Source organism: Lucilia cuprina, chromosome 5 (assembly GCF_022045245.1).
Source record: "Lucilia cuprina isolate Lc7/37 chromosome 5, ASM2204524v1, whole genome shotgun sequence".
Lineage (NCBI taxonomy): Eukaryota > Metazoa > Arthropoda > Insecta > Diptera > Calliphoridae > Lucilia > Lucilia cuprina.
In genome coordinates, this window is record NC_060953.1 from 40,393,555 (window position 1) to 40,418,207 (window position 24,653).

General features: G+C 32.4%; 7 protein-coding genes across 7 annotated transcripts; 2 read left to right on the top strand and 5 right to left on the bottom strand.

The window, feature by feature from the left end:
* Positions 1–286: 286 nt before the first annotated feature.
* LOC111689294 lies at positions 287–1,359 on the bottom strand. Its single transcript, XM_023451766.2, has 3 exons — positions 1,117–1,359; positions 859–996; positions 287–794 (listed from the first exon to the last, which is right to left on the bottom strand). The coding sequence occupies exons 1-3, from the start codon at positions 1,285–1,287 to the stop codon at positions 705–707; spliced, it is 399 nt and encodes a 132-aa protein (XP_023307534.2). The 5' UTR covers positions 1,288–1,359; the 3' UTR covers positions 287–704.
* A 2,494-nt stretch (positions 1,360–3,853) lies between these two features.
* On the bottom strand, positions 3,854–4,614 carry LOC111689293 (adenosine 5'-monophosphoramidase HINT3-like). The gene is made up of 3 exons (XM_046951873.1): positions 4,312–4,614; positions 4,061–4,254; positions 3,854–4,005 (listed from the first exon to the last, which is right to left on the bottom strand). Exons 1-3 carry the CDS (start codon positions 4,493–4,495, stop codon positions 3,967–3,969), a joined length of 417 nt encoding a protein of 138 aa, XP_046807829.1. The 5' UTR covers positions 4,496–4,614; the 3' UTR covers positions 3,854–3,966.
* A 1,163-nt stretch (positions 4,615–5,777) lies between these two features.
* LOC111689292 (adenosine 5'-monophosphoramidase HINT3-like) lies at positions 5,778–7,419 on the bottom strand. Its single transcript, XM_023451764.2, has 4 exons — positions 7,349–7,419; positions 6,248–6,593; positions 5,998–6,191; positions 5,778–5,934 (listed from the first exon to the last, which is right to left on the bottom strand). The coding sequence occupies exons 2-4, from the start codon at positions 6,561–6,563 to the stop codon at positions 5,896–5,898; spliced, it is 549 nt and encodes a 182-aa protein (XP_023307532.2). The 5' UTR covers positions 6,564–6,593; positions 7,349–7,419; the 3' UTR covers positions 5,778–5,895.
* A 1,624-nt stretch (positions 7,420–9,043) lies between these two features.
* LOC111689289 (vacuolar protein sorting-associated protein 8 homolog) lies at positions 9,044–13,937 on the top strand. Its single transcript, XM_023451761.2, has 4 exons — positions 9,044–9,445; positions 9,500–10,804; positions 10,866–11,717; positions 11,784–13,937. Exons 1-4 carry the CDS (start codon positions 9,347–9,349, stop codon positions 13,317–13,319), a joined length of 3,792 nt encoding a protein of 1,263 aa, XP_023307529.2. The 5' UTR covers positions 9,044–9,346; the 3' UTR covers positions 13,320–13,937.
* A 4,547-nt stretch (positions 13,938–18,484) lies between these two features.
* On the bottom strand, positions 18,485–20,975 carry LOC111689291 (regulator of MON1-CCZ1 complex). Its single transcript, XM_023451763.2, has 7 exons — positions 20,769–20,975; positions 20,197–20,674; positions 19,756–20,145; positions 19,433–19,691; positions 18,771–19,375; positions 18,607–18,710; positions 18,485–18,531 (listed from the first exon to the last, which is right to left on the bottom strand). The coding sequence occupies exons 1-6, from the start codon at positions 20,868–20,870 to the stop codon at positions 18,655–18,657; spliced, it is 1,890 nt and encodes a 629-aa protein (XP_023307531.2). The 5' UTR covers positions 20,871–20,975; the 3' UTR covers positions 18,485–18,531; positions 18,607–18,654.
* Positions 20,976–21,131: 156 nt separating this feature from the next.
* Positions 21,132–23,148, top strand: LOC111689295 (zinc finger protein 878). The gene is made up of 2 exons (XM_023451767.2): positions 21,132–21,898; positions 21,967–23,148. The coding sequence occupies exons 1-2, from the start codon at positions 21,209–21,211 to the stop codon at positions 22,978–22,980; spliced, it is 1,704 nt and encodes a 567-aa protein (XP_023307535.2). The 5' UTR covers positions 21,132–21,208; the 3' UTR covers positions 22,981–23,148.
* Positions 23,075–23,477, bottom strand: LOC111689297 (defensin Lucifensin). The gene has a single exon (XM_046952781.1). It carries the CDS (start codon positions 23,385–23,387, stop codon positions 23,109–23,111), a length of 279 nt encoding a protein of 92 aa, XP_046808737.1. The 5' UTR covers positions 23,388–23,477; the 3' UTR covers positions 23,075–23,108.
* Positions 23,478–24,653: the final 1,176 nt, after the last annotated feature.

Consider the following 24,653-nt stretch of genomic DNA (forward strand, 5'->3'; position numbering starts at 1 on the left):
CTGAACTAGAACTGAACTAGAACTGAACTAGAACTGAACTAGAACTGAACTAGAACTGAACTAGAACTGAAATAGAACTGAACTAGAACTGAACTAGAACTGAACTGATCTAGAACAGAACTAGAACTAAACTAGAAAGGAACTAAAGCTTAATTAGAACTGAACAAGAACTAAATAAACTAATTTTTGTGTTTGTCCTCATAATCATGATCTAGCAAAACCTTTAAGTTTGACCGTAATAAGATCCAAAAATATCCCGCCAAACTTTGATTAAAAAGTTTCAAAATTAATAAAATACAAAACGAAATATTTAATAGTTGATGTACTTTCATAGGTTTACTTTATAAACTCTACAATGTAAAGGCATTATTTAAAGTTAATTATTTATTAATATTATAATACTAATTAGTATTATTTCACTATGCTAATCTGATAAAAATGTTGGATTTTTAAAATACTTTACGTTTTCATAATTGATTGCTAACATTTTCAATACACATATCCGGCCCTAGATAATACATATGTATCTGTATAATTAATACTTTTCCATACAATTTCCCAGTTTTAAAATATTACATTAAAATCATAATAAAAGAAATAATAACAATTAATACTGCTTCCTAGGTAAAATGTTTCAATAAATTTGAAAATTTCCAATGCAAATCATGTAAAAATTCATCAAATTGAAGACGTAAGGCCCTATGCTAGGTGGCACGACGATTAGTATTGCCGGTTCTTTGAATGACACAACCCTTAAACGAATTAAGGCGTACATCAATTTCACCCTCTTCCAGCTGTTGCAAATGAAATTTAAGAGCATACTTATTTATAGCCAAATTAATAAAACCAAATACACACCTCATCGAAAGCATAAATATCCTGATAACATGAATACGATATACAACGTCTAACACAGGCTTTTCGTTTAACACCTTCAAGATTTTCACAGGCTACATGATGTTCACAATTAACCTCGAAATCATGGTATGTTAGTTCCTTTTATATTATTGGATATTTTTAAAATAAATTAAATTTAAATTAGTTTTATGCTAATCTTTATGTTTAGAAAATCAATAATTATTTTACAGATTTTCTATAATTAAAACTTTGACCTACATTTTTACTAGTCTCCTTGTAGGCATATTCGGGAAAATGAAATGTTGCTGCTTTGGCCAAAGGTTTGCCATCGGTACCCTTTTCTTGCAGACAATAAATTTCACTTAAAAATTGTGTTAAAATTAAGACTAAATTTGTAAAAATTGTAAATTGTTGTTTATTTTGCCACATTGTTAGTTTTTGTTTGTATGTTGTTTACGCAGGACGACGATTAAGTTTCTGAACTGAAGTGTCAGGAACAGAGAAAATCATATGTTTTGACATAACGGTTAAGTGATGTGTGTATGGCAATAAGGGTTGTTAATAATGTTAGCTGTCAAAATTACAGAAATAAATTAAATTTTCTTTTTATAGAAAATATTTCGATTAATTTCGATAAATTTTTAGTTTTTTATAGAAAATGTTAATGAGAATTTTAAATAAATTTTTCTTTTTATATAGATTTTAAATAAATTTTCTGTTTTAATAGCATTTTTTTAATTTTCATAACATTTTTTATTTGCGAAAAATTTTTTATTTATAAAAATTTTTTTAAAAAATTTCTTTCTATATATTTTTTTTCAAAAAATATTTTTTTATAGAAAATTTTTGTTTAATTTTTTTATAGAATTTTTTTAAAAAATAAATATTATTTTTTAACAAAATTGTTGACAATTTTTTCTTTAATATAAAATATGCGATAAATTTTAATTTTATAAAAATATTTCGATAAATGGATCTATACATTTTGACTTTTTGGAATCTGTTGTTGTCTATAGAAAGTTTTCTACAAATTTTCTTTTTAGGGTAGTCGCCTTCACGAAGGGTAGTCAACCTTCACGAAGGGTAGTCATCTTGTCGCGATGTGAAGGCTTAAGGGCAATGAATCCTATGGGCCATGCTGACGGAGTCAGCTCTGCTCCAAGGGGTCTCCCTTGTCAGACGGGCCATAGGACGAGTGCCCCTCTACCCCTCCCAACTGGCAGATGTCTGTTTCCCATATTGGGCGGTCTGTAAGTACTCGCTCTATCGATTGCTTTTCCTATCTCTGAGATAGGGCAATCGATAGAGTAGTCCGATTGAATCCCTAAAGGATTCATGCACTTAATTGTGCAGTCCGAAACCCATCAAGCGTCTGTTCCAAATTGGGCGGCTTGATCCCAGAGGGACGGCAGTTTTTATGTCCTGGCAGTAGGTGTAAAATGCGAACCCCCCTCTTAATGATGTCTGATAAAGAAAAATCCCCCTCGTATCCGGTTCGGGGCTTGATAATACCCGCAGACCCTATTCCCACAGCGGCGACACCGGGCTGTGGTGAATCGAATGCTACTGGCATCCGTGTTAGGCAGGTGATAGCACCGGGCCCGCCTAACTCGCAAGCGACTGGGGCAACAACAACAACAACAAAACCCGTAAGCAGTCGGCCCAAGCCGGCTTGTAAACCAATCCCTCCCACCAAACCTTCAGTTGTGGGTAAGGTCCCTAGCGGTGAGGTACCTCTGCCTATTTTGGTTAGTACCTCTGCAGCCGCGAGAGCAGCCCTAGCTGATCAAAAGTCAGCCTCTTCCTTGCCTTCGAGTGACAAAAATGTCCCCCATGTGCCACCTTGTGCAAAAGAGGAATCGTCGACCCTGATGTCGGGTTTCTCATCCGCACCTCCCCCTACGCTGGAGAAGTCGCCGAACTCGATATCGGGCTCCTCCAGTGTACCAGCAGATTCCCAACGGCACAAAACGCCTTCCCGTAGGGCTTTTGCACATCGACATGCCGCCGAGCTCATTGTTGAGCGACATGGCGCCAAACCCAACAATGCTTTGTCCAAGGACGAGTCCCTTGAATGGGCCAAAAACATCCTGGCTAGACAACATGACTCAAATTCTCCAGCCAAAGCAGAAGTGACGAAGTCTGCTGCTGAGGCGCCTAAACGGCAAAGATCAGAGAAATTTCTTTAATGAACTTCCAAATTCGACTCATTTACTGGGATAAACTATTCATACCATTAAATTAATGCAAATAACTTGGAAACAGTTAAACAGAGTAATACACTCAATTGTTGCGAGTAAGACCTGATCTTCCTTAAGAAATAGTGATGATGGTGCAAGAGTTGTTCCTCAACATAGACCTTAATTATGACTGATATAACATTTACTCACCTACATATTGCTCTTGTCCTCTGGAACATCCTTGGACGTTTAGACATTTTGCTGTACATTAAACACATTTCAATTTTAAACACTTTATTATACATAAACATGCCATATTTTAGTAAAATATAATTTACATTTTTAATTCCAATTAATCTTGAATAGCAAGACTTTAAACAAAAACATTTCTTAGAATTTTTTATTTTTCACTTTACACATATTTCTTTTGATTTTCTAACACAAACCGCATAATAAACACACACATTTTTCAAGTAAACTTCTTAATTGTTTCCTTTAAAATTACAATTTTCTCATTAAAATCCTATAAGAATAACTAAAAAGAATTTAAAACAAACAAAAAGGAAACTTAACAACAAAAAGGCGCAATGTCAAACTGTTCTTTTCTAAAACAACAATTCAAAGAAGTTACCAGATGTCAACACATCATTATGACATTAATTTACATTTTTAAAATAGTGGCATTCTCATTATTTCCCTTAATGTCAATGTCCGTTGTTTTTCCCGTTTATTTTGTCTAGTGACGTCATAGTTTGTTTACATAACAATATTTTCTTTTGTTCTTTATTTACATTTTCTTGTTTTGTTTTTTTTTAACATAAAACAATAATACGAATTAATTTAAATAATTAAAATTAAACAAATTCTATTAATTACTATTTTTCACACTACAACTAAGCCTTTTTGCCTCAAAAAAAGTGTTCCATGTTTATGATTTACTAGCTAAATACTTTTTCGTCTCCTCCACCTAAAAATTTCTTTAAAATATATTAACTTTATTAAAAGAAATAACTTCAACATACCGTTTTAAACCAATAGGATGGAGTTTTAAATAAATATCTATCATGTGAGGACATATCGGTACCTGGTGCTATACCATGCATATGCAAATGATAAACACTTATAATGGGTGGCATGTGAAAACCCAGTAAAGCCTCATTAAGATCAATATTTAAAGATTTAAAAAATCTCTGCAAACCTTCTGCCATTTGATTGACTAAATCGAAATATAGTTTTTATCAACATTTACTAATATTATATTAACGATACTTACCTAAAGCTATATCATCTTTGGACATTGCTGTTAGACATTCTATGTGTCTTTTTGTTACACATAAATAATGATATTTTGAAGCTGGTTTAATATCTTTAAATATCACATATTCCTCGGTTTCTACTTCAATTTTAGTACAGGGTGATTTCCCCCTGATAATATCACAGAATACACAAAAGACCATTGTTTTCTTTTGAGCAATTAGATTATCCACAAATGACCACCTTAATAAAACTAAACAGTTTGGAAAAAAGCGCAAGTACGTTTATTTTGTATTCTTTTACTTTACACTTTTGTTCAGAGATAATGTATGTATGATTAATACCAATTCTTGGTACTACAAAAAATACACAATTTATTTATATCAAACAACTAGACACAAATTATAATATACAGAAGCGGGACTATACCCTACACTAGTATTTAGTCTTGACGAATTCGAAGTTTGGAAAAATTTCTTATTTTTCGCCAATTTTTCTTTTTAATGGAGAAAAACTGCGTTTTTACTTTTTCATTTCGAGATCCTGTATCTTTTTTAAATACAAACATAACCAAATTTATGTCAACAGAACAAGAAGTGTTGGGAAATAATTATTTGTCTTAGTAGGGTAGGCATAAGACATAATGATCATCAATTGCACATAAAACATTCATATTGTTTTCAAATACATACTAACAAAAAAACTAACTTACCTCCATATTGCTGGCAGAATCTGGAACATCTTTGGATGTTTAAGAATAGAATCTATCTATTTTTGCTGTCCATACAAAATGTATGAGAACTCATTGCCGCCAGCGGCTGTTGTTCCAATTGTAATCAAGCTCTAACACATTTTGCTTTATTTTAAACATAATTATTTTACTTTTCAACACAAAAAACAGGCCATATTTTAATAAAATAAAATTTAATTTTGAATTTATTTCACTTTTTTAAAAAAAAACATTAAAATTGATCTTGACTTAATGAACAAAACTTTTCACAACATTTTTTCTATTTTTCTCTTTTCACAGATTTATTTTTATTTTCTAACACGCACCACATAAAAACATGTTGTTTTGTAACAAATTCTAAATTTTTTTGGTAAAAATTAGAATTTTCTAATTAAAATATTTTTTTTCTAAATCCTATAAGAAAAAATCCTAAAAGAAACTAAACAACAAAAAGGCGCTAACTGTCAAATTTTAATAACAACAACAAAATCCCATAACAAAAAAATAAACAAAAGACAGAAAACAAATACAACTCTTAACTAACGGTTTACTTTTGTTTACATATTTCCTTTTTCTGCAGGCATTCACCTTAGATTACTATACCACAAAGTACCCTGTGACTATACTCTGCTAAGTGACGTCACGTCTGTATAGCTATCTTTTATTTATCATTTTATTTTTAAACTTATTGCAATTTTATTTTACAAACTTTAAATAATACAACAAAAAAATATACAATTTACATAATTTTATATGTATGAGTGAAAAAATATGGCTAATTTATTATAAATTTGTACCTAAAACCAATAATTGAATAAATTGCAATGATTTTATAAATTTAGTTAAAAAACACTAAATAGAAGTGGCAAAATTTTAAGATTTATTCTGCAAATACTGTCTAGCGTCCTCAACCTTAAATAAAAATGTATATGAAAGGTTTTGGTTTTTCTTTTAATATTGTTAAAAAAGACTTACCGTTTTAAACCAATATGAAGAAGGTTTAAACATAAAACTATTAGTCCAAGACATATTAGAACGTGGTGCTATACCATGCATATGCAAATGTTTGACACTTATAAAGGGAGGCATGTGGAAGCCAAATAATGCATCATTTAAATCAATATCCTGCGATTTGAAGAAACCCTTTAAACCTTCCTCCATGCGATTGACTAGATGGAAAAGTAAAGTTATTTCAAATCGTCCACCAAATTTAGAATCTACTCACCTAATGGTATATCTTCTTTGGTCATGACCTTTAAACTTTCTATATGCCGTTTCGTTACACAGAGATAATGATAAGTTGAGGCTGGTTTAATATCTTTAAATATCACATATTCATCGGTTTCTACTTCCAATTTGGTATTGGGCGACTTTCCGGCCACAATATCACAGAATATACATGGAGCCATGTCTTTCTCATTGGTGGCAGCAGTTGAGGCATACACTACCAGTAGTAGGATTAAAGCCAAACCAATTACACCTAAACACAAGAATTTCTTCGTCTGCCTTATTTTGACACTTTTTAGTTGTTGTGATTTCATGTCTGTCTATTTTCTTTATTTTATTCTAATCTATTGGAAATGATAACAAAATAATGAACCTTCTATTAGAGTTGCATAAATAATGAAAGTAATCGGTTACTGAAAGGGTTTAAGAAAATAGTTTGTAAGCCAAAGGTCACATTATAAAATGAAAGAAATTCACTTTTTTAAGGAAAATTTTTAATTAATTCATTTTGGAAACAAGTTTTTGGTAAATTTTTTATAAAATTCTCTTAAAAAATAAATATCTAATTATTTTTACTTTTAAACAAATTATTTTTTTTAATAATAGAAAAATTTAGAATATATTTAATTCATTTTTATTTAATTGATTTTTTTTGTAAATTTTTTTATATAAAATATATTAATAAAATTTCAATATTTTTTATAAATATTCTTTTTTTATAGATTTTGCTTTGTTTGTTGATAGAAGTTTTTTATTTTTCCATAAAACATTTTATTTTTAGATAATTTTTATAAAATTCCTATAACTTGATCTTAGTACGTTCATCACAATATTCGAAAGTTTTAGAATGTTTCATAAACTAACTTCTAAAAAAGTATTTTTATTTCTTAGCTAAATTTAATATGCACATGTTGATATTTACATTTTACCTAAATCCATCTTATTGTCTTTAAAATTGCGACCTTTAGATTAAAAGCAACATAAATTTAGATTTTTTTTGGTGGCTTAACCCAATCGTAATCAAGTTTTGAATATTGATGAGTTTTCAAGTGAAATATGTGGCAGTTTTTTTACAAATATAAAGTTTTTATGCACAAACCTTTTAAACGATTTTTGTTTTTTATTTTAAGAACTCTTTTTATAATTTTTCTGTACAATAAATATTTCTGTATAGCTGTATTAGTATTTAATTGTTGTTGCTGCTGTATGGCAATTTTTTTTAAACAAATACAAATTGTATTTATAGAAGAACAACAATAATAAAATATATGCACTTGTTTACTTAATATGTAGTACCGATTACCAGTTTCTGGAAAAAGTTTACAACACAATTTTGTTTTTGATAATTGGTATTCTTCTTTTGGGGCTATCAATTTTAAGTGAATAGCGTTATCAATTTGTTGTGGAGAAACAAATAACGTTAATGTTCAAAAATTTAACTAAATTAACAATATTTTGTGTATCACAACTATTGTTTTAAACAAATAAGAATGTATAGTCAAATCTTACCGACCATAATATTCTCTACACCACTCTGAATATATTTTAATTGTGAATTAGTTTTTGATATTGAATTCATACTCTTTACCTTCTCGAAAAAGGTATAAAAACGTTTGTATTTTTAAAACGAATTATTTATTTTTAATAATTCTTTTGAAAAGTTTCCTGTTTTAAATATTTTCCGGTTTTGCCGTAATTTGTCATAGCTCCCATATAATAGGGTTCTATAAATCGACTTTCGAATAATCGAACAATAGACTTTTTGTCGAAAAATGTCGAAAAGTCGAAGTCGACTATTTGGTTCCAAAAAAGTCGATAACTCGACTATCGTCTATGAAAAAAGTCGAAAAGTCGACTTTGTACATAAAAGTCGAAAAAAGTCGGAAAGTCGAAAAAAGCCGAAAAGTCGAAAAAAAATCGAAAAGTCGAAAGAAGTCGGAAAAAGTAGAAAGAAGTCGAAAAAAGTCGGAAAAAGTCGAAATAAGTCGGAAAAAGTCGAAAGAAGTCGAAAAAATCGGAAAAAGTCGAAAATAGTCGGAAAAAGTCGAAAATAGTCGAAAAAAGTCGAAGAAGTCGGAAAAAGTCGAAAATAGACGGAAAAAGTCGAAAAGAGTCGGAAAAAGTCGTAAAGTCGAAAAAAGTCAAAAAGTCGCAAAAAGTCGGAAAAAGTCGACTATTTATAAAATATTAAAAGTCGAAAGATCGACTTTTAATTAAATGAAAAAGGTCGAAAAATCGACTTTTAACTACATAAATGCAAAAGGTCGAAAAGTCGACTTTTCATATAATGTAAAAAGTCGAAAAGTCGACTTTTCATAAAATGCAAAAAGTCGACTTTTCGTTTCAACTATAGAACCCTATCAATTAATTGTAAATAACTCAATACAGAAAAGTAATATAGGGATCAAAATCTATACAAATATTTTTATATATTGAAATATTTCCTTTCATAGATTTTGTCAATTAAAATGTTTTTAAGCCCACTATAAAGTAAAATTATATTATTTTATTTATAACTAAACACCTCATAAGGGCCTCGTTTTATAAAATGAGGAGCTAATTTTAATAACAATTTTTCTTATGTAATCTTAAAATTTCATTAAATAATTTAAAAACATACTAATTATCATTAATTTCTTTGTTTGCCTCACATTATTTACGTTTTCTTTACCTCTTTCCATACTTTACACTGGCAGCAACAATTTCCTCTAAACTTCTATTTAACTATCTGGCAACTTTTTACTGCTGTCTCTTTTTGACAACTCTGTTTTAATGCCGTTTGATTAATTTTGTTGTGCAAAAAAAAAAAAAATAAATAAAAGATTTTTTCCTGATAAAAAGTGCAATTTTCTCATAATCAACGTGAAATTTTATTATAATTTTACATGGTATTACAAAGAAAAACCTGTTAAATATGTAAAGATTATAAAAACATTAAAAATTTGTGTAAAATATTTGTTAAATAACAAAAAATATATATTACAACAATTGTTATAAAGCAGAGGGGCGGATTAAAGCCGCATTAAAAAACTATCAATTAATTGATAAATTTTCGTAATTACAAATAGTTTTTTTTGTAAAAAAATATTGAAAAATAATGAATGAATTAAAGGCTCCATCCTTAAATTCCCTATTGGGTTCGGATCGCGGTTCCACGGATAGTTTGTTGGCAGAATCACTACTCGATATGGAAGAGGTGAGTTTAATAAAACATATTTTTGTTGCGGTAAGTCATTTATGTTAATTACAGTTGGATGATGTGGAATACTCTATACCACCCACTGGCGCTTTACCTTCCTTGGAAACTGTTTTAAGTGAATTTGAAGCGGATTCTGATATAGCCTCAGAGTTGGGCATACCTCCCCCCACTCCCACACCTTCTATAGCCGATGAAAGCAGTGTGCGTATGTCGGGTTCAGGCGGTGGAGGCAGTATTATGCGTTATACCATGCTGCAAGGCATTTCTACTCAAGTTTCTTCGGCCGCGGATCGTATTAATGCCGGCATGGCTTCTTCTTGTTGTGTGTGTAGTCATTACTATGCCGTAGGTACTTCTCATGGCCATATACTCAATTTCGATATCACACAAACCTTAAGATGGGCTCACCAAGATAAAAATGGTCAAGGAGCTGTTTCCTCTTTGTCCTACAATCCAGAGTGTAATCGTCTTTTGGCCGGTTTTGCTCGTGGTCTAGTGATAATGCTTGATACTCAATCGGGTGATGTTATGCGTCAATTATTCGATGTGGTTACTCCCAATACAGGAGTACTACATGTCAAATGGACTTCGCGAGCTGCCATGGCTTTAGCAGCCGATTCTGGCGGTTCGGTATGGTCTTTGAGTTTTACCCGTAAGCTAGGAGTGCGAGGCTGCTCTACACGTTGTCTCTTTTCCGGTGCTCGTGGTGAGGTATGTGCTGTGGAACCTTTACTAAGTCAGACCAATGAACATCATGATTTAGATCAATACTGTATAGTGGCTTTGGCCACTTTATCAAAATATTTCATAGTGACCATAAGACCGAGATTAAAGGTTATTAAATATCATTTGCTGCAAGGACCACCAGATTGTTTGCCTGTTCTGGCCTGGCAAATGGTTTTAATACAAGCTGCCGACACCTCCAGATCTGTAGATCCTGTACTCGTAGTGGGTCGTGGCAATCAACTATTTTTCCATCAATTGTTCATCTCTCATGGACGTATAACTTTACTGCTTTTGCGTCATATAACCATGCAAACAAATCTACTGTCCGCCCACTGGCTGGGACCCAAATGTGTGGGTTGTATAGATACATCGGAAATTTTACATTTATTAGATGTACGTACCAGCAAGGAATTGGAATGTATAGATTTGGCCAATGCTGGTATGGTTTATGGTTCGGCACAATTTAAGGGTTTGGCTACGGGTGGTAATGTTTCGCCCGCTTTAGCTTTGGCTGGTACACATGCCTGCTATAATTCTTTAGCTTGTCGTGGGGTACAGCTGTATGTTTTGGGAGCAAAATCAATGCATTCGATTGGTGTAAGAACATGGATGGAAAGGATAACATATTTGGTGAGTGAAGTTTATCTTAAAAGGTTAAATTGTTGTTAACAATAACTGTTTTGTGTTTTAGGTTAAAAATCAACGTTGGCAGGAAGCCTGTGATTTAGCCTTAGATGGCTATAAAGCAGCAGGCGAGCGTCCCAAAAGGAAACAACAAGCCAAGGAGCGTATTATTATGTTATTTAAGGAGTATATAGCGGCTTCTGCTAGAGCCCCCGATTACTGCTTAGGAGCCATTATCAAATGTCTCATAACCGTAGGAGAGTTAGAATTGCTATGGACCCAACTATGGGAACGTTTACAGAACAAAGAACTATTCCTACACCATATTACCGCACATATAGAAAATGACGATATTCATCGTGTTAATCCTATTATTTCTCAAGCTCTAGTAGAATATTGGCTTAAGATATCACCCTCACAATTAGAAGAAATTATATTGAAAATGGACTGGACCTGTTTGGATCTGAATCAAGTTCTTAAGGCGGCCAAAAAATATAAACTCTATAAAGCACAAATATTCCTAAATGCTAATGCTTTGCATGACTACACTGTTTCTTTAACCGAACTTATACCTTTGCTGGATTACGAACATCCCGATTTGGGTAATTGTCTATTGGTTTATATTTCTAGTTGTTTGGCCGGACGTGGTTATCCTCAGGGTGAAATACCCGAGGAACTAAGACAAAATGTTAAACATGATGTTTTACGTTGTTTGACATCGTTGCATTCCAATACTAGTGAACCGAATGAATTGCCCTATCCCTATTTGAGGGCCCTATTGAAATTTGATATACGCGAGACTTTGAATGTGATATCGTTGGCTTTTCAGGAGAAGGAATTCAATTGTGAGCTAGGCTTTCAGCATCGCAAGAGAATTATAAATATATTGTTGGAAATTATGACGCCGGAGAATAATACGGTGAGTGTTGATTACTAAAAAATTGAATTTTCTTTATTCATATTGATTTATATTCCACTTTTACAGTGGTCCGAAATTGGTTGTCTACTCAATTTCATTGCCCAACAGATTTCACAATCCTGCTTGCCTGTCGATACACAACTCCTGGAAAAAGTCCTCAACTATTTATCTAAAGAGTCGATAGAAAATGAAAGTGCTCGCCTACATTCCGAACGTGAGAATGCTTGGCATGAGTTGCTGGTCAATAATTGTCTCGATGCCATAACTAACGACGAAGAACAATTGGAATTGGCCAAAAAGGCTCATTGTCATTATGTGGAAGAATATTTATTGGAAAAACTACAACGTTATGACAACATACTCGAGTGTTATCTCAATAATCCGTTGAGACATGAAACCATGTTTGTATATATGGAACGACACATTAAGAATGAAGAGAGAAAAATCTATGAACAACTACGTAAACATATCAAACGTTTGCTGACAATAGATGCCCAAGAAACGACACGTATAGTGGATTTATATTTTAATAAGAAAATCAAAGAATTGCTAGAATTAGTGGCAGATGATGAACAAATTTTGTTTACATTTCTTAAACATCTACAGCAAAGAAATGAAAACTTGGCCCAAGAACAAAAACTAAAACTTTTGGAGCTGTTGTGTAAATTTGAACCTTTAGAGGTGGAAGAGTTTTTAAAGAAAACTGAAGGTTATCATTCCCAGGCCGCTCTTAAATTGGTGCAACAATATCAACTCTTAGAGGCAGCCATATTTTTGGCAGAGAAATTATTTGATTATAAATTAGCTTTTAGCATTTCTATGGATATTTTAAAAAGTACCAAAACAGAGAATATGGCCGAATATGCACAAAAAGTCTCAGCTTTATGTGCTCGCTCCTCTATGTGTTCCAAATCTTGCCTAACAGCCAAAGAACGTGAAACATTGTGGATGGATTTACTTAAGTTTATTTTGCCCTTAGAAGAGCTTAAGTCCATAACTAAAACTATGCTGCATGAAGCCTCACAACATGTTGATCTGCCCAATTTAGTGCAGCTCATCATGAATACCCATAATGTATCGGGAAGTTTTGGTGATATTAAGGAATTACTTTTGAGTATGTTAAATCAATCAAAACAAGAAACTCATGCCATGGAAATAAGTCTAAAAATAATGGAAAAAGAATTGGCACAAGAATTCCATAAATATCATAAAAAAGCTACACGTGGCCTCTGGATAACCATGATGCGTTGTGTCGTTTGCCAGCAACGTTTGTATAATCAATCGGCCATATTGATTTTAGGCTCCTGTGGTCATGCCATGCATGAACAATGTTCCCAAGAGTTTTTAACAACAAACCAAAACGAAAATCCCAACAATGTTTTGACTAAGAACAACAGTGAACAATCATCAATGCCAGAGAAGTGTTTAGAATGTCCTTACTGCCTTAATCAAATCGATATTAGGATATTTGATAAGCCGTTACAATTAGCCAAACCTAGTCATAATGTTATTAACTACAATAGCAATACTAATGGAAATTTTAAAGCCAGTAGCCCAGAATTGGGAGTTTTACAATTAAAATCACCACCTAGAAAATTTTGAAACGTTAGCACTGCTTTTGGGTGACTGGACATGAAAAGTCATAAGCCATTTTTGTATAAGTAAATATAAACAAATTTAGAGAATTGCACTTGTTAACAACTCTACGCTCGCGCTCTTTCTCTCTTGCTGTCTTTCACTCATTTACTAAGATCTGGTTCACACTAGGAAACTTTTGTTGAGAAACTTTTGATTTTATGTGTGAGATAAAGAGATGGTTGATATATCTTTCTCTTTCTCTCACACACAAAAATCAAAAGTTTCCCAAAGAAGATTCCTAGTGTGAATCAGGTCTAACTTGTCTTGTACTCTTTTTTTTTAGTTTTTAAGCTAATTGTATTTTTTTTATTATTAATTATTTATATAAAATAATTTAATGTTTATTTAACCAGTATTCTTATTAAGACTTTCTTTCTATTGTTATACCATTAATATGATGGCTTTTTTTCCAATATTATCAGGGTATAATTATCAATACAAAAGCTACTAATTTGATCAATTTATATTAATTAACACTATTCTACTACTATTAATTATTTGTATTTTGTTAAATTTATTAAATTATTTACAAATTGAGTTATATATTCATATTATATACATACATATATATTTTATGTAACTATAAAACAAATTGAAAAATATCTCGATATAAAATAAAAATTATAATATTTATAAAAATACATATATTATTTTGCAATATAACTTGTGGGGTTCTATAATTGAAACGAAAAGTCGACTTTTCGACTTTTTTGCATTTTTATTTTATGAAAAAAGGATTTTATAAATAGTCGACTTTTCGACTTTTTCCCACTTTTTTTGACTTTTCGACTTTTTCAGACTTTTTTAGATTTTTTGACTATTTTCGACTTCTTTCGACTTTTTTCCTACTATTTTTTGACTTTTTTCGAGTTTTTCCGACTATTTTACAGTTTTTGACTTTTTATCCACTTTTTTAAAATTTTCGACTATTTTTGAATTGTTTCTAAAATTTTCGAGTTTTCAACTTTTTCCGACTTTTTCTGACTTTTTATCGACCTTTTCCGATTTTTCGACTTTTTGATTTTTTTGACTTTTTGACTATTTTCGACTTCTTTTGACTTTTTCCGACTTTTTTCGACTTTCAGACTTTTCGACTTTTATTAACAAAGTCGACTTTTTTCACAGACGATAGTCGAGTGATCGACTTTTTTGGAACAAAATAGTCAACTTAGACTTTTTTCTAAAATCGACTTTCGATTATTCGAAAGTCGATTTATAGAACCCTAATAACTTGTATGTGGATTTAGGTAATTTGAGTCTGGCATCTCTGTCTTAACAATTTTTCAAAACCAATTCTTGTTCTCAATATAAGAGGAATCAACAATATCGCAAAATATGTGAATACAATATTTTCCAATTATATTCTTATATATTCGACTGAGCCGAATCTTATATACCCTTCACCATGATTTGTTTAAAAACAGTCAATACCAAAAAGTCCTCTTTTACAGGTTATCACTTATTCCGTGTTCAACATGCCCAGAAATTCAAAACAGTACCATTTGAAAAACGAACAAGTAAGAGTTCTATATTCGGCTGTGCCGAATCTTATATACCCTTCACCATGATGTGTTAATAAAAAAGTCATTACGAATATTATTACAAAAAATAAAAAAATACCAATTGTAGCCCATTTTATACGATCTAAATTAATGCGGGCTCTACATGCTTAACTTCATATTTCTAGGTTCAATATTATAGAAATTTTAAAAAGTACCTTTTGAAGAACGAAAAAGAACCAAAAACTTCCCTTTTATGGGTTCCCACTTAATCCAGGCTCTACATAATGTTTCTAGGTTCAATATTATAGAAAATTGAAAAAGTACCTTTTGTAGAACGAAAAAGTACCAAAAAGTCCCCTTTTACGTATTTTGGACTAATCCGGGCTCTACATACTTAATATCATGTTTCTAGGTTCAACATTGTAGAAGATTCAAAAAGTACCTTTTGTAAAAAGAAAAAGTACCAAAAAGTCTCTTTTTGCAAGTTCTTACCTAGTCAAGGTCCTACATGCTAAATTTCATGTTTCTAGGTTCAATATTATAGAAATTTCAAAAAGTACCTTTTGAAGAACGAAAAAGTACCAAAAGTCTCCTTTTATGTGTTCTGGGCTAATCCGGGCTCTACATACTTAATTTCATGTTTCTATGTTCAATATTGTAGAAATTTCAAAAAGTACCTTTTGTAGAAAGAAAAAGTACCAAAAAGTTCCTTTTTGTAGGTTCTTACGTAGTCAAGGTCCTATATTCTAAATTTCATGTTTCTAGGTTCAATATTTTAGAAAATTCAAAAAGTACCTTTTGTAGAATGAAAAAGTACCAAAAAGTCCACTTTTATGTATTCTAGCCTAATCCTGGCTCTACATACTTAATTTCATGTCTCTAAGTTCAATATTATAGAAAATTCAAAAAGTACCTTTTCTAGAACGAAAAAGTACCAAAAAGTCCCTTTTTATAGGTTCTTACCTAGTCAAGGTCCTACATTCTAAATTTCATGTTTCTAGGTTCAGTACAATAGAAAATTCAAAAAAGTACCTTATGTAGAACGAAAAAGTACCAAAAAGTCCCCTTTAATGTGTTCTCGTCTAATCCGGGCTCTAAGTACTTAATTTCATGTTTCTAGAGGTGGTCTCGGATTTTTACACATATCTTCGTTATTTATGGACCGATTGAACTGAATCTAGCAGATATCTGGGGCCTTCTGAAAACTGATTTCAACATACAAACAGACATTACCCCCGGGCCATCTTTCCTTGATGATAGATCCCATCAAGGTGCATATCCAGGGGTATAGAGATGCTACCAGTATCTTTAGTCTGTCGGGATTAAAAACTGGTGATGTCACTTTACTCCTCGGCTTGCCTTGGTATAATTTGACATGGGGTCTAACCAGAGAACTACATAATCTTGTACTACGGGTGGTCAGTTACCCGCAGGACTATGTCCTGGCTGGTCAGTTGGTTGAGTTTTCTTCGGGATTAACGTAGTGGCTGTAGTTTAAACCCGAATTCGCGGGAAGAGTAAGTGGCGGTTAAACGATTGATGTAAGGTAAAGTCGATATTTCAGGATAAGCTTTGGAAATGAGTTGGTATCAGTTTTATATAATACGGAATAAATGTGTCATTTATGCGTCGCTCCACCCGTATATCTAAATGAATGTATCGTATGTTTTTCTCTTATGAATGTGTCGAATAAATGTGAAGTGTGCTGGGTGGATGATTTATGAAAGGTATAATACACAGGTGATACCATTACATATTCCTTTCTTGTCCAGGTATGTTCAGAGTAAACTCTGTTCATTCCAGAATTACCACAGTGTCCCTGTGAGTAAGAACAAAGTCTCGGCATAAGGAGTGAGATCGAAAAATTCTTAACACACGTTTTTCATTACATTTTTCAACCAAAGTATTATTTGATTTTTTTTTTATCAAGTTACCTTTGAAAAACATGTCAGTTATTATGTGTAATGTCAATTATATTAATTTTTTTGTTAATCTGATTAAAATGAGTGATCAGAAAAAAGTGCGTACTGAAATTATTAAATATTTTCAACTAAACCCAACTTGGTCTTACAAAAAGTTGGCCAAGCATACAAAGGTCTGCCGTCAAACTGTTTCCAATGTTATTAAACAGTACCTGGAGAACTTGTCAGTTGATAGAAAACCTGGTTCAGGTAGAAGGAATGGTCCACATGATGTTTCTAAAGCCAAAAAAATAGAACGCATTTTCAAAAGAGCTCCAAACACATCCGTAGGAAAGCAGCTCGGTTAGCTCAGTGCTCGGACTATTTGGTACGAAAAGTTAAAGCTAATGCAGGTTTAAAAACATACAAGGCTCAAAAAGTTCCTGACAGGAACGCTGCTAAAAATTTAGAGGCCAAAAACAGAGCACGGAAATTGAAGTCAAGTTTTATAAAAAATATTCTTGCTGCATAATGGATGACGAAACGTATGTTCTGGCAGATTTTCCGCAACTTCCAGGTCAAAAGTTTTATGTTGCTGATGCTCGAGGGAATGTTGAAGAAAAGTTTAGGACCCAAAAGCAGACAAAATTTCCCAGAAAGTTCTTGGTATGGCAAGCAATATGCAGTTGCGGCAAAAGAAGCCAATCATTTGTTACAACGGGCTCTATAAATACCGAAATTTACATCAAGGAATGTTTACAAAAAAGGCTGCTTCCATTCATAATACTTCATAATGTGTCCACTTATTTTTGGCCTGACTTGGCATCCTGTCACTATGGTAAACAAGCCCTTGAGTGGTACAAGAACAATAATGTGGTATTTGTACCAAGAGAAGCAAATCCTCCAAACTGCCCGGAGCTAAGGCCAGTGGAGAGATATTGGGCTCTTGTTAAAAGAGAATTGAAGAGTACAAAAAAGGTGTCCAAAAGTGTGGTAGATTTTAAACGGAGATGGACTACATGTTCGAGCAAAGTGACAGAAAGCACTATAAAAACGTTAATGGAAGGGTTTCCGAAAAGGGTTCAAAATTTCATCACTAGTGATTAAAACTATAAAAATATTTTTTTTGTAAATTGTAATAATAATTTGAATCAAATAAAAAAAAAACATAAAGCTGTAAGTTTAGTGTTTTTTTTTTATAAACATATATGTATGTTAAGAATTTTTCGATCTCACTCCTTATTTGACGGATTCGTACTTCCGTCTACCACATACGTCTCTAGGTGTATTTGTCGACTCAACAGAGACCAATCCCATCTGCGTGTTTGAAAACAGAAGTGATGTTTTAGATCTCGAAAGTTAAGCAACGGGGCTGCAATGGTCATAGATCTGATAGCTCAAGTACTTGAGCAAAGTGCTTGTACATGGACCGCACCATTCATGTACAAAAACTGAGACCTGCGGGTAAAATACAGTGGTGAGTTGTTTATTATACTCATCCAGTGGTTGTAAAAGTATCACCGTGAGATAGGACAACACTTCGACTTCAATACACACAGGCAGACACACAGATATACATGGCTAAATCGACTCCTCTATCTATAAGGATCAAGAATTTAGATACTTTATAGGGTCGGAAAATTATATTATAGAAATTACAAACGGTATGACAAACTCAAATACACACTTCTCACTAAGGTGAAGGGTATAATAAAGAAAACCGAAATTTATTTTATCCAGAATACTGTAAGTTTTTATTATGAAAAAAAGCACCTGAAATTTCAGAAAAAAATAACAAAATTTTACTTATAAAAAATTTTCAAATAATATTTCCATTACAAAATTCACCTTAAATTATTATAAAAACTACCCTAAGGTTTTCAAAACCTAGATTGGCTAATTAGTTTTATACAAATTATTGTAATATTGAACAAATTCCGTACATTGTTCAGCTGCAATAGACAAACAAAAAAAGTAATTGTAATTTTTTTCAAACACAAAATTTTACTCACTTTTTAAAAACTCCATCGAACCATGCTGTTTCAAATTACACATTTGAAAATATTTAAAAACACTATGAAAGGTCATATCATTTTGTGATTTTTGAGCAGCTTCTAGAAATTTTCTAGCCGATATACGACCCGCATCACTGGTATTAATGGCCAAGCGTAAAGCATCCACTACCTTACCCTGGCCCAGTAAAACTTCTATAATAATTTCATGAGCTTTAATTTTTGTTAACATATCTAAGGCAACTTGTGAGACAGCAGGATCTTCATTAGAATGTGAAAGTAAATAGCAGGCTATAGCCTTTGATTCCATCAGCAATGAATATTCGGCTAAACGACGTAGAGTATCAAAACTTTTATTTAAAATCAATTCATTTATAAGCATTTTACTGAGATCCTCTTGGGCGGCTATATTATGTTTGCACAAGGATTGTAGATAAAGTAAGAGTATAGTTTGGCACTGTGGTTTCTCTACAATAGATTGGAATACTTGGGTATGCATATCGATTTGTTCGATTAGAACTTTAGGAGGAGTGGGAGATTTGGGTGTGGTCTTAACATTTGAAGGTTGAGCTGTTTGATTTTGTAATTCCAAATGAACCCAGGATCTATAAAAATCTAATAGTAATTTCAATTTTGTTAATACAAACAAGTGTTAAACTTACGCATATACTTTATTGATCTTATTGAAGATAGTTTCCAATACTGGTAAAAAGGCTCCATTATATTGTTCATCTACTAGTTGTCTGAGTACTTTTAGTAGAGTCTGTTTACCATTGTGACGTTGCAAAAGAAATTCGGTTAATCTTATACGATCTGATATTAAAGTGCACAAAGATTCAATATCCAAGTGTAGATACCACATGCAACCTAATTTGGCATCTATAACAATGTTGGGTTGAAATAGAACCCAATTTGTGGAGTCTGAAAATGAACAAGTTTTTAAAACCATTTGCTAATGTTGCACAATATTTCTTCTAGTACTCACACAATTCACATTGTAAAATTTGACCATCCGGTTGCAAACTGGGCAATTTCAAGGCAAAAGGTCTTATTGAACGTCCAGCAGTAATGGGAGAATGATAGGTTATATCATTAACTATCTCACCGCTTAGGGAAATATCAAACAACAAAGAAGTAGCCGAGGCCTGATGATGTACCACAATCAAATTGTCCACTGTATTAATGGCAAAACGTCCCACCAAACCCAAACGTAAAACATGACATTTACGAGGAGCCAAACCGGGGCCATTTAATAAATAAACTTCTACCTCAATCATACCCGAGGCACTAGCTTGTAAGATCAAAACGGCCATAACACCATAGATTTGACCTAAAGTAACTTTACTTTCCTGGATTTCGCGGTTGGAACTGCCCACTTAAAGAAAATTATATATAAAGTGATGTGGTAAACTTATGCTATACTTACAATCCAATTTGGGCAATTTGGTTATAGATTTTTGTTTGATCAATACCGGTATTAAAGAACTATTACTATCGGCTGTACATAAAACAGCTATATTGGCCTCGGAACACCAGGCAAACCATTTAATACTCATATTCATGGCTTTAACGGATTTAACTTGACTCTTCTCTGCCACTATGGTGAATATTTCCACACCCGAATTCGATATCAAGGCACATTCTCTATTATGTACCCAAACAAAACCATAAATTAAGGCTTTTACTTGATGTACGATAATTTCCTGCAGCATGGGCTGATCACCCTGAAAGCATATAAACTCTACGGAATTTTCACGTCTTTGTACGGCCAAAATTTGATTATCTGGTGAAAATTTTATCGAACGTATAGCACCACGATCGGTCATACAAAATGAAATGACCTTATCCTCAGAGGGACCTTTAACTACTACACCGGTGGCGCCGCCAGAGCGTACGGCAAATATCTGGAATAGAAAAATTATAATTTGCGTTTAAGGTTTAATAAAAATCAATGTTAGACCTTGAATTTGTAGAAAAAAGAGAGGCGTCTCATATTACCTGCTTATTGGAATCATCAAAAAAGACATTAGTTAATTGACTAACTGCATCGAATCTTATAGGATTTTTCGATAATTCTATATAATGTACAGAATGCTCCATATTGAAGTAATATTTTTATAAAAAAATTAATTATTTTTACTATTTATTATAAAAAAATATACATGTAAACAAAAGAAATATTTTTTTCACAGTAGTCAGATAAATATTATCTAGCAACAGCTGTTACACAGTTATTTTAAAAAGTAGTAAAACACAAAATCTAAACAAACACCAACAGCTGGTGAAACAAAAACAAAAAGCTACAGTTGTAACAAAAAGTAGTAATTAAAGAGAAATGTAAATAAACAACAACAGCTGGAAAAATGTAAACAAAATTTGAAAAAAAAACTTGGATATTTTTAGAAAAATTGAAAAAAATTTCAATTATTGCCAGAAAAATGTTGAATAAAGATTTAAAAATAAGTTTATGTCGCACCTGTTTACAGTATTTTAAAGAAGGAAAGTTTTTCGATATTTTCCAAACTTTGGATTTGGCTCAAAAGTTGATACAATGTTCCGGTCTAACAATGTCAGCCTCCGATGCATATCCTCATTATGTGTGCGAACAATGTTATGAACAAATTTTATTGTTTTATGAATTTCAACAAATGTGCCGCAATTCTTTGCATAAATTTAATGATTTATTAAAAACTAAGCAGGAGCTGAATGAAGAAGTGAGTCAAATTGAATTGGAGGAACTTGTGGATTCAGCAAAAGATCCCTTAAATGTTGATAGGAAGCCGCTAAATCGTGTAGAGGAGAATTTTAAGAAGACTTTACAAGAAATAGATATTCAAGGAGATTGTTGGGAAAAGAAAAGAAGAGGAAGGCCTCCTAAAAAGAAAATTGTTATTGAGAATCCGCAAGGAAATGTGGAGAGCAAAAGAGAAAGCTGTAGCTTAACACAGCAAGATATTATTAGTAAATCTTTGAAAAATGAAACTATAAAGGAATATAAAGATGAATTATTCAAAGAAGAATATAAGGATATTTTGGACAACACACAAGAGAATGCAATTACTGTGCCAAATGAACAAATAATCACAAATAAAGCACTTACTAATGTTGAGGAAAGAAGAGAGGAAAAGGTAGAATTTGTAAATACAATTTAAAAACATTTAATCTAAATCGACATATTGCTCCATTTCTATTTCAGACTCTATCCGATAGCGAAAGCTGTTCTTCAACAAAAGAAAGTTTTTCTCCTGAAAAGCCTAAACATCAATGTGATCGTTGTAATGAAAGCTTTAGTGTGCTACACCGTTTCGAGGCCCACAAACGAGAACATGATGGCTTACCTCCTTACTCCTGCTACTATGAAGGATGTAAACGTTCTTTCAATCGCTGGCATAACTACAATAAACATCAAAAAGAACACAAGCTGGCAGAAGATCAAACCTACAAATGTGATGTGGATAATTGTGAAAGAATATACAAGAATAAATCTGCCCTAAATGTGCACAAACGTAAATATCATAATATGGGTCCCGAACTTAAGACCCATATGTGTGAAATTTGCGGTAAAGTATTCAAATCTTCGGCCGTTTTAAATGATCACCACTATACTCATATTGATAAAACCCAATTACCGTATGCCTGTGAAGAGCCGAACTGTAGTAAACGTTTTTCCAATAAGGAAAAACTTAAAATACATAAAATGCGTCATGCCGGCATTAAGAACTTTAGTTGTCCCTATTGTGGCATGCTTAAGACAACACGTAATGAACTTAAAATACACATTAACTATCACACCCTGGAAAGAACTTGGCCATGTCGGTTTTGTCCCAAAGTCTGTAATAGTGCGGGCAATTTAAAAATGCATGTTAGGAATATGCACGAAAGAGCTAAAGATTTTGCTTGTCGTTATTGTGACAGGACATTTGCTAAAGCAGATACTAAGAAATATCATGAAATGACTCATACGGGAGAAAAGCCACATCAGTGCAAGGAATGTGGTAAAAGATTTGTACAGCCGGCAGCTTTAAGGACTCATCGTAAGATACATTTGAGACAGAAAGCTAATTTGGAGGTGAAAGAGAAGTGTAGTGAGAACATTAAAGGGCGGGAGTTGGAAAATCCTTCACAGGAAGTGGTGGAGGAGAATTTTATAAAGAATTTTATAACTGATGCTATGGTGGCAGAGATTTTAAGTGACACCAGTGGAATATAATATTGTTATTTAAGGTTAATAAATAGTTCTCTTAATTATTTTCTTTGGTTCAATAACTTATTTTATTATTTAATAATTTATTAACTTAAACATATTTATTTTAAAATTATAGTATTTTTTAATTCGAATTAATTACGGCACACGCAAATAGCTCTACCATTACAATAACCGCCACGATTTCCTCTCAACAAGCAGTGGGCAGCACAAGCTGAGTGTTTGATGCCAGTACCACTTAATAAATCGCAAGTAGCTCTCTTATAGCGGCCATGCAATTCCGGTTCAATTGTTTTTAAAGCCTCCAAACCATCAACAAAATGAGCCTCATCCTCAGCAGGCAAGGCCATGGATTGGCTAGCAAAGCACAAAGCCAAGCAGAAAGTAACAGCAAATACCATAAAGAATTTCATATTTAAATTATGTTTTTTTTTAAGATTTTAAAAGTTTTTTAATTAAGTTTTTAGTTAAACCGTTTATTAGGTTTGTTTTGAAGTAACTGATACTAAACTTTCGATTTCCTTCGCTATTTATTTCGTTTCTAATTCTTGAGTTAATTTAAAGCTATATTTAAATTGTGGTTTTTTACTTTATTCTGTGAATAAGTTGGGGACTTACTTTTTTAGATTTGTTTAATCATCTGTTTACCTATTAATAGTACACATGCATAAGTGTGTATGATTATGTTTAATAAAAAGTATTGTCTTTAAACTAAATTTAGTGATAAGCAATTGTTAAGCTGTGGGTACTTTTTCTTTTGGAAATTTCAAATATAAATATTTGTTAAATAGTATAATAAACAGCTTTTTTAGATAGAAGTCATGTGATAGTTCTTTTTGAAACTAAAGCTGTTCCTTTGGAATTTTCAAAGCCCCTAGACAAGATCTTGAAGATCAACATCAAAAACTTAGAACAAAATCTTTTATTTACGAATGGAAATGTGAACGTGAATAGAAAGTTGCTCATTTTTAGTTCAGTTCTAGTTTAGTTCTAGTTCAGTTCTAGTTCAGTTCTAGTTCAGTTCTAGTTCAGTTTTAGTTCAGTTCTAGTTCAGTTCTAGTTCAGTTCTAGTTCAGTTCTAGTTCAGTGCTAGTTCAGTTCTAGTTCAGTTCTAGTTCAGTTTTAGTTCAGTTCTAGTTCAGTTCTAGTTCAGTTCTTGTTCAGTTTTAGTTCAGTTCTAGTTCAGTTCTACTTCAGTTCTAGTTCAGTTCTAGTTCAGTGCTAGTTCAGTGCTAGTTCAGTTCTAGTTTAGTTCTAGTTCAGTTCTAGTTCGGATCTAGTTCAGTTGTAGTTCAGTTCTAGATCAGTTTGAGTTCAGTTTTGGTTCAGTTCTAGTTCAGTTCTAGTTCAGTTCTAGTTCAGTTCTAGTTCAGTTCTAGTTCGGATCTAGTTCAGTTCTAGTTCAGTTCTAGTTCAGTTCTAGTTCAGTTCTAGTTCAGTTCTAGTTCAGTTCTAGTGCAGTTCTAGTTCAGTTCTAGTTCAGTTCTAGTTCAGTTCTAGTTAGTTCTAGTTCTGTTATAGTTCAGTTATAGTTCAGTTCTAGTTCAGTTCTAGTTCAGTTCTAGTTCGGATCTAGTTCAGTTCTAGTTCAGTTCTAGTTCAGTTCTAGTTCAGTTCTAGTTCAGTTCTAGTGCAGTTCTAGTTCAGTTCTAGTTCAGTTCTAGTTCAGTTCTAGTTCA